General features: G+C 44.6%; 1 protein-coding gene across 3 annotated transcripts in view; it reads right to left on the bottom strand.

Moving 5' to 3' along the window:
- LOC136649307 (DGAT1/2-independent enzyme synthesizing storage lipids-like) overlaps positions 1-19,608 on the bottom strand; it is a 40,148-nt gene extending 20,540 nt beyond the window's left edge. For all 3 annotated transcript variants that reach the window (XM_066625850.1, XM_066625847.1, XM_066625849.1), the window contains exons 1-4: positions 19,474-19,608; positions 17,808-18,126; positions 6,223-6,387; positions 3,355-3,548 (exon numbers count right to left, since the gene is read on the bottom strand). In XM_066625850.1, the coding sequence (XP_066481947.1) occupies positions 3,355-3,548; positions 6,223-6,387; positions 17,808-18,123 (675 nt within the window). In that variant the 5' untranslated portion in view covers positions 18,124-18,126; positions 19,474-19,608. The remainder of the gene's footprint in view (positions 1-3,354; positions 3,549-6,222; positions 6,388-17,807; positions 18,127-19,473) is intronic.
- Between the last annotated feature and the right edge of the window lie 547 nt (positions 19,609-20,155).

The raw sequence follows: 20,155 nt of genomic DNA, 5'->3' as shown, positions 1-20,155 counted from the left end.
TTGTTATCCTCTTGCTATTTTTTCAGCTGCATTTTCTGTTGCAAAAGGGGTGGGCATGTTCTGCACTGCTGCCTAGCAGGTGGGATGGAGCAGGGAACAGCAGGAGGGTTTAAAGGGAACACCAAGACATGCCTACAGTCTTGTGCAGCCCCGTTTCCCTCCGCAGAGCCACGGTGAGCTTTTCATCGCTTGCTCAGCTCACGCTGCCCCCGTGCCCTTCTGCCTGGCCGAGCTGGGATGCACCCTCACTCCTTGCCATGCCCATGAAGTGAAGGGGGGTTTCCTTCATCGTGACTGGGTGGGACTGCACGGGGGAAGGGCAGGGGTTGGCATGTTCCATGCTGCTGCAGGACACTGGGGTGGGCGGGAACAACAGGGGAATGCTTAAAGGGAATCCCGAAGCATGCACATAGCCCGGCAGCAGCCCCGTTTTCTTCCGCTGAGCCGTGGTAGGCTTTTTAAAGGAGGCAGGGTGACTTGTCCTATCGAGTTGTGAAAGGGCGACTCAATGATTTGGAAAGTGCCCCCATTAGGACTTATTTTTGAGTTGAGTCGTGGGGAGGCGGTGATTCGTGACTCAACTCAAGTCACACCGCACTGGCTTTTCCCATCACTGATATTAACCTTCCACTTCAAATAAAACAAAATCTAGTACAGCTGAAGCAGGAGAAAGCACCAGATGACCTCATACACACCAGAGTTCTCCTTCCAGGGCAGTTAGTGTTAATGAGGATCATCTCACTCATCTCTGTTTGCACTTAGCTTTTTGTGGGGCAACACAAGGTTATCACATTTAAAGAACATGCACACAGAATTGGAAGAAAACAAAAGCTAACAATTGTGTTCAAAATTAGCCCAATATTGAAAAGTGGAAGGAAATCTGCATGTATAAAAATGTGAAAAATAAATAAATAAATAATAAATGTGCAATGGGCAGTCGCCCATGCTGAATTTGAGCTGCTTTTGAAACATCCCACAATGCACTACAACACAGGCTGGAGCTGTTTGAAAGAAGTGGATAAAAGAACCTCCATGCACACTTAGGGCGGCATCCTGAGGATCACACTACGCAAACAGAAGTTTCTTGTCCCTGAATGGAATGCTCCTTATATAAATTAAGGGAGCTTTTGTGTGCAAAGTGAGCTCTTGACAACAGAAGTGCTAGTCAGGATGCCATCAGTAATTTCTTACATATACATAAAGGGATGTGCTGGATCAAGGCTAATGAGGAAACTGGAATCTTGGTCTGGGGTGATGTGTTTTTAAAGGAGAAAAAAGCACAAAACCCGATATCAATTAGCTAGAGTGGCTAGAAAAAAAACCTGAGCATTGTTTCTTACATCTGAGGCCTTAGGTTTAAATAAATAAACATATACCAACACATTATTTTCAGATAAGCTTCTACTTTCTGAAATAGGGCAAAGAAAATTTTAAAGCCTATCAATGACAGAGCAGCACCAAAAATCCATCCTCCACACTTCAAACATGAATGCAAAAAGTAGTAACTAACATTTCTCAGGTACATATTTACTAATATGTTATTAAAATATGTCAATAGCAATTATTGTGAGAAGGCCTCTGTGTGTAGGGGGGGAGAGACAAAAAAGGTTGGCAATTATCACAGACACAGGCTTTTAATGTGAGCAAGCAGCAAATATCTTTATATAAACTAGTTTTGTGGCCTCACAAGATACTTTTACCTTGCTTGGGCCACATAAGACAAGCCACACCAACATGTCAGATCTTGTATTAAGCTTCATAAAAGGATCTTGTACGATGCTACAATATGATGCATTGGATTGTACCAATGGACTATCCTATTTACCTCAACTTCCTGAACAAAGCAACCTACATGTATGGGCGCATTCTATGTCTATATTGGAGCTTTCACAATTAATTGGGGTTTTCACTCACAGGTAACTATTTTTCAGCTTTTATTCAGTATCTGGTTTGGTGGTACTATGGCCAGCAATACTTATTCAACTTTTCCTATGAAAAGAGAAACTACAGGCCCAATCCTATGGTTGTCCTGAGCTTCCAGACTAGTAATCTGCCAGCACAGGGCATCTTCCAGTGGTACAAAAGCTGGGGGGGGGGGAGAGTCTGTCACACACTTCTGGGCCTCTGCCACAAACAGGCAGCAGTGTGGCATGCTTGGCAGTGGATCCAGAGGCCTCTGTTGGTGCTGGTAAGTTGCTGGCAGAGGCATGTCCTGGGCAGAAAGGGGGAGGATCTTGGCAGTGCTGGTGTGCTTATCCCCTCTTTCTCTTATCCCCTCTTTCTCAATCGACCCAGCCCCTTTCCTCCCCTCAGATGCACACCAGCAGTATGTTGTAGTTAATCACCAATGGTAGATTTGTTGAACAATTGGCATGCCTCAAGATACTAAGGAGTGCACCAAAAAATAAACACAAAGTTGAAAGTATAGTGTGATAGTTTTTTTGCTATTTATATGACAGTGAAAAATTCTACTCCAGGTATATTTTTATTCAGATAAAAATAAATGATGCGTGATATCTGGCTAGGTTTCAGATATGTTTCAGACCCAGGTTTGGTGACAATGTTCTAAAAGTGCAAAATTTCAGCACCACTACCTTTCCACATTTTACAAGATATATGCCTCTGATTGATTACTTTTATGTTTTAGCTTTTGAGAAGAGCAAAGGTGTGAGGAGCACAGGAAGACCACACCTGCTTACCATGTCTCTGCTGAGATGGCCTCCACTTTCCCCACTTTCAGTGTTTGTATAGACAAAGACAGATCAAAGAGATCTCCCTGTACTAATCAGTCACAGGAGATACCCTTCCCAAGTTCAGTACTTGTCTCTACAGATAAATGGTAAACATGGGAAGAGAGTAGAGGGTATGGCTAGCTGACATGTCAGTATTGGACAGGTCAGGTTAGTAGGCACAATCTCACCTTAAGAACTTAACTCTTCTTGGAAAGCATAATGCCTGAACAGGTCTATAGTATTAACTACGAGTAGGAAAATCCACAACAATAGAACCCAGTGCCATAGTGTCTATTTGGAGACATAATTAACAAAATGCTAATGAGTGGAATCATATAGGCTCTTAAAATATGGAGCAGGTTTTCCTTTGCGGTTTTCCTTTCATTAATTACTGAAAAGGTGCAAACACCATAATTTTGCTTCTACAGATTCATTTGGCAAAGACCTCTAATTTGTCTTGCTCTTTATCACTCTTTCTAGACAGAAGATAACATGACAGACCACCTCCCTCCGTTTTGTCTCTCTCTCCCATTAAGAATGGCCTTGTTAATTCAGGAAGGCTTAATGCAGCCAAGTGTGAAAGTCTCCAATATAATGTTACCCTTCAAAATGGCTCACTCACCACTTTTGCATCAATGGCCACCCGAGCAAATCCTTTACGATTTCCCCACAAAAGGGTGTAGTTTTCATTACTGAACAGTGCTTCCCGAACTCCCCCAGGTGCAATTGCCAATAAGTGCCCATTCTTTAACGCTTTGACACATTCTTCTTGTGATCCGTGCAGAACATCAAACACATCAAGCAATAGTTTAAACCCTGGAAGAAGAAACAGTGGGTCACTAATATGGGACATAAAACTGGTCCACCATACATTTTAAGAGGGAAATCGGGAACAAGCAGTGGACAGATCAAATGATCACTAAAAAGACCTTGAAGGATCCAATTCCCCCAAGCAGAACTGCACAGTCCTAAACAGTTCTATGAAAAAGCCCACATGGAAAAAAAGCTCATACAAGAATTGCCCACAGAAAAGAAAAATGGTCTAACTCTAACCCATTGAATCCCCTTAACCTAACCCATTTGGCAAAGTTTGTGTGGGCTTTTTTCCATGTAGGCTTTTTTCTGGTTACCACCCTACACCTATCTTTCACCAATCCCCCGCATCAAGCTGGTAACTAATGAGATATTTTACCCTTCAGATTGTTTTTTATTTTATTAAGTTGACAGTATTAAAAGAGCTATAAAAATCTCTTAATGAATCTTTAAAAGAAACAATTAGTGAAAACAAGTTTTGCAAAAAAATCCACTAACTCATTGTTTTTCGAAATCTTTTTATCTAATTCTTCAGCACTGATGCAGTCACAATACTGCTTCAGGGTAAGGGAATAAATGTTCCCTTACCTTCAGGAAGCCTCCTTCTGCCCACTCATTGCAGAATGCAGCACATGCCCCATTGGCACAACTCCATCAGTAGTGGAAAGTTGAATAGGATTGGGCCCTTAGCAATTTTATCAAAACACAAATATTTATTTGCACAGAAGTCTGATGAACACACAACTGACTGAGTTTTGAATGCCATTTCACAGCATGAATTTGACCCAACGTGGGTGCCAACCCACACTGGAGGGTTTCACATGTGAAATTTTATCTCCAAGATGAGATTAAAAAATCAGAAAAGGGGTCCAGTCACTGATCAGAGCTATTTGCAGCAGCGAGAAGGGTCGCAGAGGGGGCTGTGAGCCTCCCAAAGGCCAGTGCAACTCCCCTAGGTACAGTATGTGTAAAAGCTCCTTGGTCCTGATGGCACTGCATCATTGCAGCACCGTCAGGATACCCATTGCTGGACCATGCCTCTTAAGGGGGAATAGTCCTCTTCTGGTTCCCCTGGTGGGTCATGACCTTCCAGTTTGGGAACCACTGCCTTAAAACATATTTAAAAGATTAGGCACAGATCTGAAACCATGGTTTGAAGTGGCTTTGCAAGTATGGGTAAGGTTACATCTGACCAAAGAACAGCCAGCAAAGAGTCTCTGTCTTTCCAGCCTCTATTTTCAGTCCTCTTTATCCGTCAATTTGGAACTGCAGATCTGAGCCACTGCAGGGTCAGAACCTGTGTCTGGAGGACCCACAGAGGACCTTACGGGTGCAACCACAGGTTGCATCCAGGAGGTCTTCCGAGTCACTGGAAGGCCACATACTGTCTCCCCATGACTCAGAATGCCTGTCGGAGCCTTCTGGTAGACACTTCCAGTTTTGTGAAAACCAGAACTGCTTTCCAGAAGGCTCCGGCAAGCATTCTGAGTCACAAGGAGCTTGTCCATGACCTCTCTGTGCCTCAGAGAACAGGTCAGACTGCAGATTCCATTATCTGGTTTTTGGCATTCAAAGATGTTGAGGACAAACCTATAGACTGGAGGCAAGGTTTAGCTCAGCAAGCTAAATCATTCTTGTTTTACTTTTAGCAACATTAACTAAAGACAAAAGGAACAACGTATGGTCAGTGCTAACTGTGGTGTTTTGTCTCGACAAACAGGGTGAAGTTAATATTTTAACTGTTCCTTAGGATGGGAGGAACCATAGCTCAATTGTAAAGCACCTGCATTGCATGGAGAAGGCCTCTGGTTCAAATCTTTGGCATCTTCAGGTAGAGCTAAGAAAGAACCATGTGTGAAACCCTGGAGGAACTGCTAGAGGAGGAACTTGTAGACCAGTGGTTCCCAAACTTGCTGCTGTTGCAATGCCCTAAGAACCCCGAAGTGAGTGGTGGTGATAAGAAGTGTGTCACGCAATGACATCACTGGCCACTCACTTCCAGGTTAAGAGGTCATTGCAAGCCTCCAAACAGCAGTAAAAGGGCCAGGATGCACTGGAGGGATTTTCACCCACTGCAGTTCTGCCCGCCATGCTGAGCCTCCTGCTTGCAGGCTCACACCACAGTCTCTCTGTTGGGCAGCCTGCAACAACCAGGCAAGTGCCTCGCGATGCCCCAGGTTCTCATGATGCACACTTTGGGAACCACTGCTGTAGACAATGCTGAGCTAGACAAAACCATGTTCTAACTCAATAGAAGGCAGCTTCATATAAATGGTACTCCTTAATCTTCTAGGACCTATTAACTATGATTTGAGAAGTGTTTTTGCTCTTCAAATGGCTGCATTCAAAAGAAGTACGATTTCTAACCATTCAACGGTTAGTGATTTTTATGAGGAAGGCACTATTCAGTAAACATTTTCTCCATCCCACTCCAGAAATTAGAACAAGTATAATTTAGTTTTGCTATCCTGACATCACTACTTAAGAACAATGGCAATGATGCTCTTTGCAAAGTTCTAGGATAGCAAACCAAAAGGCAATTAGGAAATCTGAGCATGTGTGTATCTGTGCACACACATACAAAGACATATCCTGGGCATAACACAAGCTCTGAGAAGTAGAAATTCACTCTCTTAAGTGATCAACATGTATTATAATCACAAAAGATGCATTTTACCTGGCAGAGAAAAGACAAAATGATCAGCTACTACATGGAATATTCGTTTCTTCTTTATTATTACAGTGGCCGTCAAGTAGAAAAAGTCTATAGGAGTTGCTCCATGGTAAAAAACCAAAAGTGCTGGTCCATCTGGTATATTTTCTAGGCCATACACCTCATAACCTGTTAAGAACAGGAGGTATTCAAGATTTACATTTCATTACAAGAGTGCAGTGCAAAATCTATTAAACATTCTAGAGCAAATGGAATAAATCACCAACTGCAGTTCCTTTACACATAAGCAACTGACAGATTACAAATATTAACCAATTGTTTACTAGGAAGGATGTAAAGCCCTTTACTGAAAGAGGGCCACAGAATTACAGCCGCACTTGAGCTGCCTTATTTTGATTCTCCCTTCAATGCTGTTCTTTTTTTCAGTTCAAACTCCTTTGTTATTTTAGACAGAGCTGTTGCATTATTTTTAAGAAATGAGGTGAAATAATAGAATATTTAGAAATGAGCCAACATTTATGAATCAGGTCTCAACAGTTTCTTATAGCACACATCAAATTATTCCTTAACATGTGTAAAACGTCTCTGTGGTTAGAACCAGAGCCACTGAAAACCATTTGCCACCACTGATGCTAAAAAAGAGATACAGGTTGAGACTAATTATTCCCATGAGTTCCAAGCACTCACATGGATGACAAAAGAACGCACTATAGCAAATCAATTTAAAAAACAATGTTTCTTTGCTCCAGTGATTTAAAAACAGCCTTGCTGACCTTTGTGATAAGAGTCATTAAGAAGACAATCCATCAGCTTCACTCAGCCCCTCCCTTCACCAATGCAAAATGATCAACTTTCTTTCAAGTGCTGGGGGAAGGGAGGGGTCTGAAGGAGAGAGAAGAATTGATGGATTGTCAGCCTGCTACCCTCTCTCTCTCTCTCATTAAGAGGCTATTGTTAAAGGACTGTTCAGTTTTTTAAACTGATTTTAAAGGGCCGCATTTTCCCCTTCTCCAGGGATCAGCATATTCCTTCTCATTTGCAGGGGCCATTCGTGTTGAGTCAAATCGGTGTATGAAAAATCCGTGTATAAATAAGCTGGACCTGTATAGATATTAACTATGGTGCCCTGTAAATCCCGCAATGGCCTCATCCTATATCAAATCATTTCAGCTGTTCTTTGTTATCAAACATAAATTATGTCAAATACATAATCCATTGCTGTCCTGTTTTAGAGAAACATCTGTTTTCTGATAAAACAGCAGAAACATATTTTATTGTTCCACAATAGACTAGCCACTTTCCATTAAATTAGTACAAATCTTCTGTTGGCAACCTTCAGTCTCAAAAGACTATGGTATCGCGCTCTGAATGGTGGTTCTGGAACATCGTCTAGTGTGGCTGAAAAGGCCAATTCGGGAGTGACAATCCCTTCCACACCGGGAGCAAGTGCAGTCTGTCCCTGGTCTGTCTCCCTGGCTATGGGCCTTCCTTCTTTGCCTCTTTGCCTCAGACTGTTGGCCAAGTGTCTCTTCAAACTGGGAAAGGCCATGCTGCATAGCCTGCCTCCAAGCGGGCCCCTCAGAGGCCAGGGTTTCCCACCTGTTGAGGTCCACTCCTAAGGCCTTCAGATCCCTCTTGCAGATGTCCTTGTATCGCAGCTGTGGTCTACCTGTAGGGCGCTTTCCTTGCATGAGTTCACCATAGAGGAGATCCTCTAGGATCCGGCCATCATCCATTCTCACAACATGACCGAGCCAACGCAGGTGTCTCTGTTTCAGCAGTGCATACATGCTAGGGATTTCAGCTCGTTCCAGGACTGTGTTGTTTGGAACTTTGTCCTGCCAGGTGATGCCGAGGATGCATCGGAGGCAGCACATGTAGAAAGCGTTCAGTTTCCTCTCCTGTTGTGAGCGAAGAGTCCATGACTCGCTGCAGTACAGAAGTGTACTCAGGACGCAAGCTGTGTAGACCTGGATCTTGGTAAGTTCCATCAGCTTCTTGTTGGACCAGACTCTCTTTGTGAGTCTGGAAAACGTGGTAGCTGCTTTACCGATGCGCTTGTTTAGCTCGGTATCGAGAGAAAGAGTGTCGGAGATCGTTGAGCCAAGGTACACAAAGTCATAGACAACCTCCAGTTCATGCGCAGAGATTGTAATGCAGGGAGGTGAGTCCACATCCTGAACCATGACCTGTGTTTTCTTCAGGCTGATTGTCAGTCCAAAATCTTGGCAGGCCTTGCTAAAACAATCCATGAGCTGCTGGAGATCTTTGGCAGAGTGGGTAGTGATAGCTGCATCGTCACCAAAGAGGAAGTCACGCAGACATTTCAGCTGGACTTTGGACTTTGCTCTCAGTCTGGAGAGGTTGAAGAGCTTTCCGTCTGATCTGGTCCAGAGATAGATGCCTTCTGTTGCAGTTCCAAAGGCCTGCTTCAGCAGGACAGTGAAGAAAATCCCAAACAAGGTTGGTGCAAGAACACAGCCCTGCTTCACTCTGCTTCGGATGTCAAAGGGGTCTGATGTGGAGCCATCGAAGACAACAGTGCCCTTCATGTCCTTGTGGAAAGATCTGATGATGCTGAGGAGCCTGGGTGGACATCCGACCTTGGGGAGAATCTTGAAGAGGCCGTCTCTGCTGACCAGGTTGAAAGCCTTTGTGAGATCTATGAAGGCTATAAAGAGTGGCTGTCGTTGTTCCCTGCATTTCTCCTGCAGTTGTCTAAGGGAGAATACCATATCAGTGGTGGACCTGTTGGCTCGGAATCCACACTGCGATTCTGGATAGATGCTCTCTGCAAGTACCTGGAGCCTCTTTAGTGCAACTTGGGCTAACAGCTTTCCTACAACACTAAGGAGAGAGATGCCACGGTAGTTGTTGCAGTCACCCCTTTCACCTTTATTCTTGTACAGCGTGATGATGTTTGCATCCCTCATGTCTTGAGGTACTCCACCTTCTCTCCAGCAGAGACAGAGGATTTCATGCAGCTCAGTGACGATGTTCTCTTTGCAGCACTTTAGGACTTCAGCAGGGATGCTGTATTTTCCAGGTGCCTTGCCAAAGGCAAGGGAGTCCAGGGCCACGTGAAGTTCTTCTAGGGTTGGTTCACTGTCAAGCTCTTCCAGCACAGGCAGGCACTCAATGTTGTTCAGCGCTTCTTCGGTGACTACATTTTCTCTGGAATATAGCTCAGAGTAGTGCTGCACCCAGCATTCCATCTGCTGCGCCCGATCCTGGATGACCTCGCCTGTGGCAGACTGTGGCAGAGGGGCAATTTTCTTCTGTGTTGGACCTAGGGCCTGCTTGATACCATCATACATCCCCTTGATGTTGCCCGTGTCAGCTGCTATCTGTATCTCGGAACAGAGCTGGAGCCAGTAGTCGTTAGCACATCTCCTGGCAGTCTGCTGGACTTTGCTGCGAGCAGCTCGGAGGACCTGCAGGTTGCGCTCGCTGGGACAGGCCTTGTGTGCTGCTTGAGCTCTCCTCTTTTCCTCAATGACTGGTGTCAACTCCTCAGAGTGGGCTTCAAACCAGTCTGCCGCCTTATTGGTCTTCTTGCCGAATATGGACAAGGGGGTGTTGTAAATGGTATTCTTGAAATGTTCCCATCTGTTGGATGCATTTGCGTCGGCCAGGCCTGGAAGAGATTCCTCAAGCGCTCGTGCAAATTCCTCCACTTTTCTCTGATCCTGGGTCTGGCTGGTATCAATGCAAGGTCTTCCTTCCTTTTTCGTGTGATACAGTCGCTTTGTTTGCAGTTTCACTCTGCCGCACACCAGGGAGTGGTCAGTGTCACAGGCAGCACCCTGATAGCTGCGTGTGATCTTGATGCAGGGAAGGCTGGAGCGTCTGGTGAGGATCAGGTCGAGCTGGTGCCAGTGCTTTGATCTTGGGTGTCTCCAAGAGACTCTATGTTGGGGCTTTGTGTTGAAGAATGTGTTGCTGACACAGAGACCGTGATGACAGCAAAACTCTAGCAGGCGTTGGCCATTTTCGTTCATCCTCCCAGTGCCGAACTGACCTAAGCAAGTGGGCCACGAACTGTTATCAGCACCAACTCTAGCGTTGAAATCGCCGAGGATGAACAATGGCTCTTTTACAGGGATCTTCTTGATAGTGGTGGCCAGGTCATCATAGAATTTGTCTTTGGCTTCTGCTGGAGACGACAGAGTCGGTGCATAAGCACTGATGAGAGTGACAGGTCCTGCTGATGACTGGAGCTGCAGGGACAAAAAATTTTCACTTCCCACAGTAGGTGGAATGATGGATTTCAGCAGGGTATTTCTGACTGCAAAGCCAACGCCATGTTCCCTGGTTTTGTTTGGTGGTTTTCCCTGCCAGAAAAATGAGAAATTTCTCTCCTTGACAGATCCGGAATCTGGCAGCCTCGTCTCTTGAAGGGCGACGATGTCCATCTGCAGTCTGCTCAGCTCCATGTCGATGATAGCTGTTTTGCGTGCGTCGTCTATTTCTTGCAGGTCATCAGAGAAGCCAGGTGTCATTGTCCTAACGTTCCAGGTGCCCAGCTTTAGGGCAGGAGTTTTCTGTTGCATGGTGCAGAGTTGTTGATCCGCTTGTTGGTTTTTACCCTAAACCCCACGCACCCCATGAGGTTAATGGACCGTGGTGAGACAACACCTTACTGGCTGGGGACTGCCCAGCTTAAGGCAGGCGGTAGCTGCCCAATGAGATGCAATGATCTCTCCCACCGTCGGAAGCAGCCCCTGGCGTCATGCTCTACGCCAATCGAGCAAAGACTTATAACCGGTAAACTGCTGCTTCCCGTGTTGTGCCGACGCCGTATGGCGAAGTTGGAGTGTCCTCTCCAGTGCGCGAAGCCTGGGTAAAGAAGGTATGGAGGATAGGCTGTTACCCATGCAGCAAATCCCCCCTCTCCATGTCGCTGGAATGGTCCAATGGAAAGGCAGAAGCCAATACGGTTGGTTCCAGCGGCGTTGGAGGAGTTGCCAGAACGTGACTGTGTTCAGCCATGAACTGCCTCAGGGACTCCGGATCCTGATTTTGCCTCGAGGTTGACTCCTGAAGCCTTTTCCACAACTGGATATAGCCACAAGGCAGTGGATGTTTGAGGTCAGAGTTTCCTTCTCTTAGATGAGCTGCCTTCCTAGGCTGACGAGTCCCATCTACCTGGTACTGCAGAGAGAGAGCAATACTTCCGTTTGCCTCCTCCCTGCTCGCCCTCTGCAATCCCTCCCTCTCCCCCACCCCCTCTGCCATATATATTTGCACATAGTGCAAATATGTTGAGGCAATTTCCCCATGACAGATTATAATATCACTCCCTGCAAAGGAATTCTTCTCTTGATAAGGAACCTGTTCGGTCTGACTGAAATTGTCACTGACTACTTCATGAGGACACCCTCGTTCTGACAACCTCTGCAAAGTGGGGAAGAACAGCTTTTTTGAAAAGATGGTTCAGGCAATGGTAGATTCTCTAATGTTTGAGACTAGAACCCTATTTCAGTTTATTATATACATACAATGAGAACAGCGGTTAGAATGCTATTTTATGTTTCTTCTGAGATGCCGGTGATACAGTACTTTACTGAACCCATCTATTATTTGAACAGTCCTTAAATTAACCTTCCACATGTATACTGCAACAAACTATTACTTTGTAAATGCTTGCCTGTATTCACTTAACATTAGCCAGTAGGTCATCACTGGTTATCCAGATTTAACCTGGACAGAGTTTCCAGCTTCTTACAGAAGTCCTTCTTATACATCCTAGCCCTTTTTCCATTTTACCTTCTATGAATAATGGCTTCCAGCTTCATAGATTGTTAAGCTGTGTTGTCTTTGGGCCCAGTTTATCAGCAATTATCTCAACAGCAACCTAACTGTAAACATGTTACTTCAATACAGACCCAACTACAGGCCCCACTGGCCTGACTTGCCAGCCAACTATGATCTGTGGTCACCAGTGATTCATCCTCAAGTCCTCTGTGAAAGGCAGAAAACTCGGAAGCGGACAGGTGAAGCTCTCATATCACACTGTCAGCTGAGCCAGGAGCTGGGAACCAGCACACAATGCAGAGCAACCTGAAGCATACCAGACGTGGGACACTGGGCTGGGAGTTCATCTGGGCAATAACAAACAGAAAACTTTTTAGAGTCTTCTTGCCTGGGAGGGGCCAATGAGCCCAGTCCTGAGTCCAAGTTCTAACTTACTATTCAGGAAGATATTCCAGACTACTGTCCTGGTTGCCCCTCCCACAGGAACCATGAGTTCCCTGGGATGAACCTCCATGGCTCCCAACTCACACTGAGATTAAGAGTAGCATGAACCTCTCCTGCTACTTCTACCCACTTCCAACTTACTTATACTCAGCAGGGATCAAACGTATCAGCTCCTATTAAGATGGCAAGCATATTTTTGTAGGTCTGCTTTAATATAAACGTCCAGGGGGGAGAGGAAGAAGGTCAAAGGTTACACTAGCACAGTATAGATCAACAGGATAGGCATAAAATATTTGTGCCAAATTAAGAAGCAGGCTGCACATCACATTAATACATAATACTTCTCATCTCTTCCAATTCAGACACCAGAGTCTTACATTGCTTTTTCTTGATTAAGCAACATATGCAAGACTTTTCTGCTGCCTACAGAGCACAACTACAATACGACTTGTAATCTTAAAATGCTGAGAGCATAATCCGCACCCTCTTCAAGGTACTGGAAAAATATCCTCTTCACTGACTAAAACTGGAATATACCCAAGGGTTCAAGAACCCATGATGTTATAGATGTGCAAGTGGGTGTGCTTGCAGTTTGCTTTTCCATCCCTGAACAACTTTTTTGAATCACTCATATTTGAAAGACTCTTTATAGCCTAGCCTTCATAGATCTCACAAAGGCTTTCAACCTGGTCAGCAGAGACGGCCTCTTCAAGATTCTCCCCAAGATTGGATGTCCACCCAGGCTCCTCAGCATCATCAGATCTTTCCACAAGGACATGAAGGGCACTGTTGTCTTCGATGGCTCCACATCAGACCCTTTTGACATCCGAAGCGGAGTGAAGCAGGGCTGTGTTCTTGCACCAACCTTGTTTGGGATTTTCTTCGCTGTCCTGCTGAAGCAGGCCTTTGGAACTGCAACAGAAGGCATCTATCTCCGGACCAGATCAGACGGAAAGCTCTTCAACCTCTCCAGACTGAGAGCAAAATCCAAAGTCCAGCTGAAATGTCTGCGTGACTTCCTCTTTGCTGACGATGCAGCTGTCACTACCCACTCTGCCAAAGATCTCCAGCAGCTCATGGATCGTTTTAGCAAGGCCTGCCAAGATTTTGGACTGACAATCAGCCTGAAGAAAACACAGGTCATGGTTCAGGATGTGGACTCACCTCCCTGCATTACAATCTCTGAGCATGAACTGGAGGTTGTCCATGACTTTGTGTACCTTGGCTCAACGATCTCCGACACTCTTTCTCTCGATACCGAGCTAAACAAGCGCATCGGTAAAGCAGCTACCACGTTTTCCAGACTCACAAAGAGAGTCTGGTCCAACAAGAAGCTGACGGAACATACCAAGATCCAGGTCTACAGAGCTTGCGTCCTGAGTACACTTCTGTACTGCAGCGAGTCATGGACTCTTCGCTCACAACAGGAGAGGAAACTGAGCGCTTTCCACATGCGCTGCCTCCGACGCATCCTCGGCATCACCTGGCAGGACAAAGTTCCAAACAACAAAGTCCTGGAACGTGCTGGAATCCCTAGCATGTATTCACTGCTGAAACAGAGACGCCTGCGTTGGCTTGGTCATGTTGTGAGAATGGATGATGGCCGGATCCCAAAGGATCTCCTCTATGGAGAACTCGTGCAAGGAAAGCGCCCTACAGGTAGACCACAGCTGCGATACAAGGACATCTGCAAGAGGGATCTGAAGGCCTTAGGGATGGACCTCAACAAGTGGGAAACCCTGGCCTCTGAGTGGCCCGCTTGGAGGCAGGCTGTGCAGCATGGCCTTTCCCAGTTTGAAGAGACACTTTGCCAACAGTCTGAGGCTAAGAGGCAAAGAAGGAAGGCCCATAGCCAGGGAGACAGACCAGGGACAGACTGCACTTGCTCCCGGTGTGGAAGGGATTGTCACTCCCGGATTGGCCTTTTCAGCCACACTAGACGCTGTGCCAGAACCACCTTTCAGAGCGCGATACCATAGTCTTTCGAGACTGAAGGTTGCCAATACAATTTGAAAGACACAGTTTGTGACCCAATAAGGACCATACAGCTTTCGAGCCAATCTGCCTGTTTCACCACATTTGAGATTCTGAAAGGGCTTTTGAAGAGCTGGGGAATTAGGCTGCATGGATTTTGCAAAGAGATGGGTAAGAAGTTACTTCAGCTAAATCAAGAGCTGGATTGGAATAACTGATGTTCTGAAGAGTATGTTTTTAGAATACTGTACTGAAAACCATGGAATGGAAGAGTGAATGATTCTCTTATAAAACAAATAAAGTCTTGTGAATCCTGGAGCTTTAAAATAACTGCCAAGTTAGTTGAATGTCAAAATGTATCCAGCAGCTTCCACAGAATTTATACAAATACCCCAAATCTGATTGCAGATTATTGCTCTAGTACAGGAGTGCCCCCATATCTCAGGGGTTCCGCAGATACCTGGTCTGCAGATATGGGGGATGCCTCCTCCCACCCTCCAGAGGCAAGGGGAGCTCTAGTCTCTGGAGGGTCTTCTGAGCCCAGCAGAGGCTGCATTCATGGCTTCTGCCAGGATCAGAATGACTGCAGGAGGTAAAAATGTCACTACTGATTTTTCTGGAATCAAATACGGGGGTCTCTGCAGTTTCAGTTGGGTTAAATTAATTTATTCAATGACTAATTTTCTAATTACTAATTGGCTAGCATTACTTTAAAGACCTAAGCAATGTACACATTGAACAATTTCAAATGGAATTGAAAACATCAATATGAGATTTTAACAAACATCATAGCAAAGTACTTTTATTGTATACACTCAAGAATTGTCTCAAGGAGTCTATTGTACATGGATAAATTTCTGTTGAACATCCTGGTTTTATTGCTAATACCAATAAAGGTTTCTGAATTTGAATTTGATAACATCCATTTAGTTCAATGGAAACAACTAAAGCAAAAATAGATTCTGTGTATTTTATATTAAATACTAATAATTAAAAATCTTATCAAAGAGACTTGATACTTTAAGGCTGCAATCTTATCCACACTTACTTGGGAGTAAGCCCCAATGACTACAGTGGAACTTACTTCTGAGTAAATATTAATAGGTTTGGTCTCTTACTTCTCTTGCTGGGAAGAGAATATACTTATATACATATACATACACGCACATATATACATATAAGTATATACAACCTTAGTGTATAGACTGTAGTAAATCTTTATATAGCATTAGATCAACCCTTTGTGAACACAGCTGCAAATTTTGATTTTCAGATCTATTCATTTCATATCTAAGTTTAAAAATGCACCTTTAACTTGGTTTAATCTCTTTGTCCTTACCCAAATTTATAACTTTGCAAAGCAAATTTCTCTCTCATGTATATAATCTGTTAACAATCCCCATCCCAAGATCACTAATCCTAGAGGTAATTGGTGAGGCTATTTTTCCTACACTAAGCTTAGAAATTTGCTATGATTAACAAATATGGCTGAAACAAGATGAAAGGCAGCCTACTAACCATTGCTGAAAAGCCCTCATCATTTCATTCTTGACTTTGCTGATCCATTAAAAAATTTTTTTTTTAAATTAAAAACAGGGAAAGAGAGAAAGAAAGCATCTAGTCCCAGCTCATTCGGACACATAAGAGAAAATAAATCAAAATGTTCACTCGCTCACGGCAAAGCCTCTTTCGGAGAATGTATCATGTCAGCTTGATACAGTTGAAATACTTGTGTCAGTACTTTCAGGAAAGTAACAGAAGACAAGTATGACTTACAGACTGGGAAATGCTAGTTAAGGTAGTCTGAAGTAGACAGTGTTGATTATGTGAAGTTATGGTTTTCACTGAAACACCTTGATTTCTGGCTGCTAGGAAGAAGGAAAGAAACCACTGACACATCCCCATTATGAGAGACTTCTTCCATGCTAGAAACTTGCCTAGCCAACAATTGTAAAACACCTGGGAATTTGAACCTTTTGAAGGGTTCACTGTCTTACGTCAATCTTGTAAAGGCTTAAACTCAGGTTACCCCTCAACTGCTGCAGACCTTCCTTCTGCTGCCAAAGTGGAAAGAATCTACCCGCCCACCTGTTCCAAACATATAACATGATTCAGAGAATCATAGTGGACTCGTCTTAAAATGTTACTTTTAGATCTCTTCTCTCCTTTATCAATCTCTAGAAAAATCACATGGTATTCAGGAGTTAGAGCAAGACATGATGCAACTATCTGGCAACAAACAGCAGGGAAAGATCTCCTTTAACAAATTAAACTGTAACCTGCTGTTTCAAATAGAGAGTAAACAAAAGCTACATTCTAGACCAGAGGTGTCCAAACTTTTTGGCAGGAGGGCCACATCAGCTCTCTGATACTGTGTCGGGGGCTGGGAAAAAAGAATTCATTTACATTTAAAATTTGAATAAATTTACATAAATGAAAATATTTGAGATAGAACTTATATGAATGAAGATCTAGCAATACCCCAAGGCCTATAAAAGGCCTTGCACAACGCAAACCCAGCCTTTGCTTTGCTGCCGCTGCTGTATCACAGACGTGAAACAGCAAGCAGAGGAGGGAGCCCCCACCCCACAGCTCATGCAAAAGGTCAAACAGTTGGCCATCATGCTGAGAACAGTTATGTCACGCCAGTGTGGGCTCCAGCAAGTCTCAGGAGGGCCAGAGGCTCATTATTATCCCATGGACCAGATTGGGAGTCCTCGAGGGCCGCAAGTGGCCCCAGGTTTAGGCATCCCTGCTCTAGACCAGGGGTGCCCAAACCCCGGCCCTGGGGCCACTTGCGGCCCTCAAGGACTCCCAATCTGGCCCTCAGGGAGCCCCCAGTCTCCAATGAGCCACTGGCCCTCTGAAGACTTGCTGGAGCCTGTGCTGGCCTGATGCAACTGCACTCAACTGTTCAACCTCTTGCATGAGCTGTGGAACGAGGGCTCCCTCCACTGCTTGCTGTTTCACATCTGTGATATAGCAGTGAAAGAAAAGGCCTTTCATAGCCCTTGAGCTATTGCAGGACCTTCATTCATTCATATAAGTTCCATCTCTAATATATTCATTTATGTAAATTTGTGCAACTTTGAAATGTAAATTAATTCTTTTTTTCCCCGGCCCAACACAGTGTCAGAGAGATGATATGGCCCTCCTGCCAAAAAATTTGGACATCCCTGTTCTAGACTATGGAATCCTGATATAGTTCTGTTTGTTTTGCTTTGCCTGTTTACAATATATTCTCTCCCTGAGCCCTAGGAATGAGGCAATTTAGAAATGGAAACACCAAAAATACAGGAAAAATTATTCTGGAAGGAAGCCTACATACATTACACATTTTACAGATATGAATGTACTTAAGATTAAGTTCAGATCACCTTTGTTTAGGAAAAAACTTTTTGGACAGGACTTACCATTCCATATTCTGGCATGTCCATGCCATATAGTTGCCAGCACTTGTCTTGCACCATCCCAGAAATCATTAAAATAAGCTTCTTTTAGGTCTGTTCGTCTCTTGTAAATATGAAGTATGATAATATTAACATAGAGAATGATGATAACCAGTCCCGGAAGTATAAAAGCCACGAGAAGCGGTGAAAAGAGCCACAAGAGGTAGGCCACATAATTTAGGTGTTCCACAACAGTCCATCCTTCCAGTGCATAAAGCAGGCAGGTTAAAAAAGACATTGGTACCTGCTCTGCACTACAGGATTCATTCTGGTGTACCATATTCTGTTTAAAGGAAAACAAGCCATTAAACCACATTAAACCACATTCTCTAAAGAATATAACTGTATCATCAAAGCATTTGAAAACCCATCAATCATTTTTCACTATAAAAACATTGCAAAATCTTGTGCTACCAAAAAGTGTCAACACAAGATGCGATCATCAACATTACCTCAGATACTGAAGTATCAGGGTAATTCAGATGCTGAGGAGTTTCAACCAGAAACTCTCTTCCTGTGTGTTTTGAAATCTAAAGCACAAAATAGGGCACTAGAGATTGTAATTTAGGTGTTGTTAAGTAGTTGCAGCAATACAGGCTGAGCATCACTAATGTAAAAAGCTCCAAAATTTGAAACTTTTGAGCACTGACATGATACCGCAAGTTGCAATTACAGAGATGAAATCTTCTCAAAAAATGAAAACAATTTCATGGTTAACCCATTTCTCCCCAGCCCACAGGTATACACATTTTATTGCTGTTGTGTATATGCAACATTTGGCAGAAATGGCTTAATGCACAAAAAATATTGTATAAAATTACCTTCAGGCTATGCGTATAAGGTGTCTATGAAACATAAATGAATTTCATGTTTAGACTTGGGCCCCATCCCCAAGATTTCTCATTATATCGATATATCAATAACGATATATCATTATGAATGATATAGGATATATTCCAAAACCCAGAAAAATTCAAAACAAGGGATGAGGGATAGTTAACCTATCCAAAATTATTCACAGTGCATTTGCTTCAGGGCTGGCCCCCAGCGTCAGCCTCTGCTGGTACATGTTTCAAAACAGCAAGTAAGTGGATTTTGCAACATATTTGTGTGTTACCAAACTCAAAATCAAGATCACGGATCTGCCTGTAATTTCATGCTCTGTCTCGGTGATCACCCTTCTGATTCAGCAGGGAGCTTTGCCAGGATACTCTGAACTGATGTGGGAAGCTAACTGAGATCATTTCTTTTTGGATGGCAGCAGAATGCAGGGTCTTAGAGAAGATGTTCCAAGAGACCCTTCGCTCAAGCCCCCTCCTTCAGCATCAGGACACATCACGAGCCCCAGTGGGCATCAACCCATTTCTGCCCAACCCACAGGTGTACATATTTGATTCTCGTTGCACACATGCAACGTTGGGCACTGAAATGTTGCAGCATTTCCCTTGGGGGGGGGGAAAACCCCAAAGTGCATGGGATTGCAGCAGAGGGTTAGTGGGGACAGAATGAGGGGCTGCCCCCAGGCCTGGAATGCAAGGAGGACCGGGGAATGAGGATGCATCAGAGAAGCCAGGAGTGCTCAGAGTGGGGAAGGGCTGGAGAGAAAGAGACAGACACCTCCCAGGCTCACCTCTCCAGCTGCCAGGGCTTCCCCGAGCTCCGCTGGCTTCCCCCTACGCCTCCCGTTCCCAGAAGGGCAGAGTGGAAGACTCCTGGCTGCACCCACAGGTGCCACCTGGCGAGCAAGTGGAGCGGGGGAACAGAAGCGCCTCCAAAGCCCTGCAGCCGCCGCATCACCCGGACCCACTGGGTACGCGCACAGCCACGGGAGCCAAGGAGCACTCCGCCCGCACAGGGCTGCTTCCTGATTGGGGACGACTGCGCTGCTTAGACTGCGTCACCCCTAGACTCACACGTTGCTTTAGACTTCCGGATTGCTTGGGCAGCTTTTTGCTTTTTTTTTTTTAATGCCTCCCCAGGACAAGAGAATCATCCCTAGAGAGGACAGTGGAGATGTCCAGATATCCAGGATTGCAGCGTGGGTCCAATCAGGGGGTAAAAGAGAGCAGCCAAGGCTGGAGATTCTGCTCTTTCTTGCTCAGCGAAGGGGGAAACAAAGTGTTTTTGTGGCTAACCCATTTCTAGCCCAGCCCACAGGTGTACAAATTTGATCCCTGTTGCGTATATGCAACGTTGGGCAGAAATGTTTAAACAGGCATAAGGGTCAGTGGATTTGGACTGGGAAGGGATCTGGGGAGAGGATTGCAGACTCCCATTTACAATATGGGGAAGCTCAATTTTATTGGCATTTG

This window comes from Tiliqua scincoides, chromosome 4, assembly GCF_035046505.1.
Source record: "Tiliqua scincoides isolate rTilSci1 chromosome 4, rTilSci1.hap2, whole genome shotgun sequence".
Lineage (NCBI taxonomy): Eukaryota > Metazoa > Chordata > Lepidosauria > Squamata > Scincidae > Tiliqua > Tiliqua scincoides.
The sequence above is the reverse complement of the archived record's forward strand: the minus strand, read 5'-3'. Positions and strand labels throughout refer to the sequence as shown.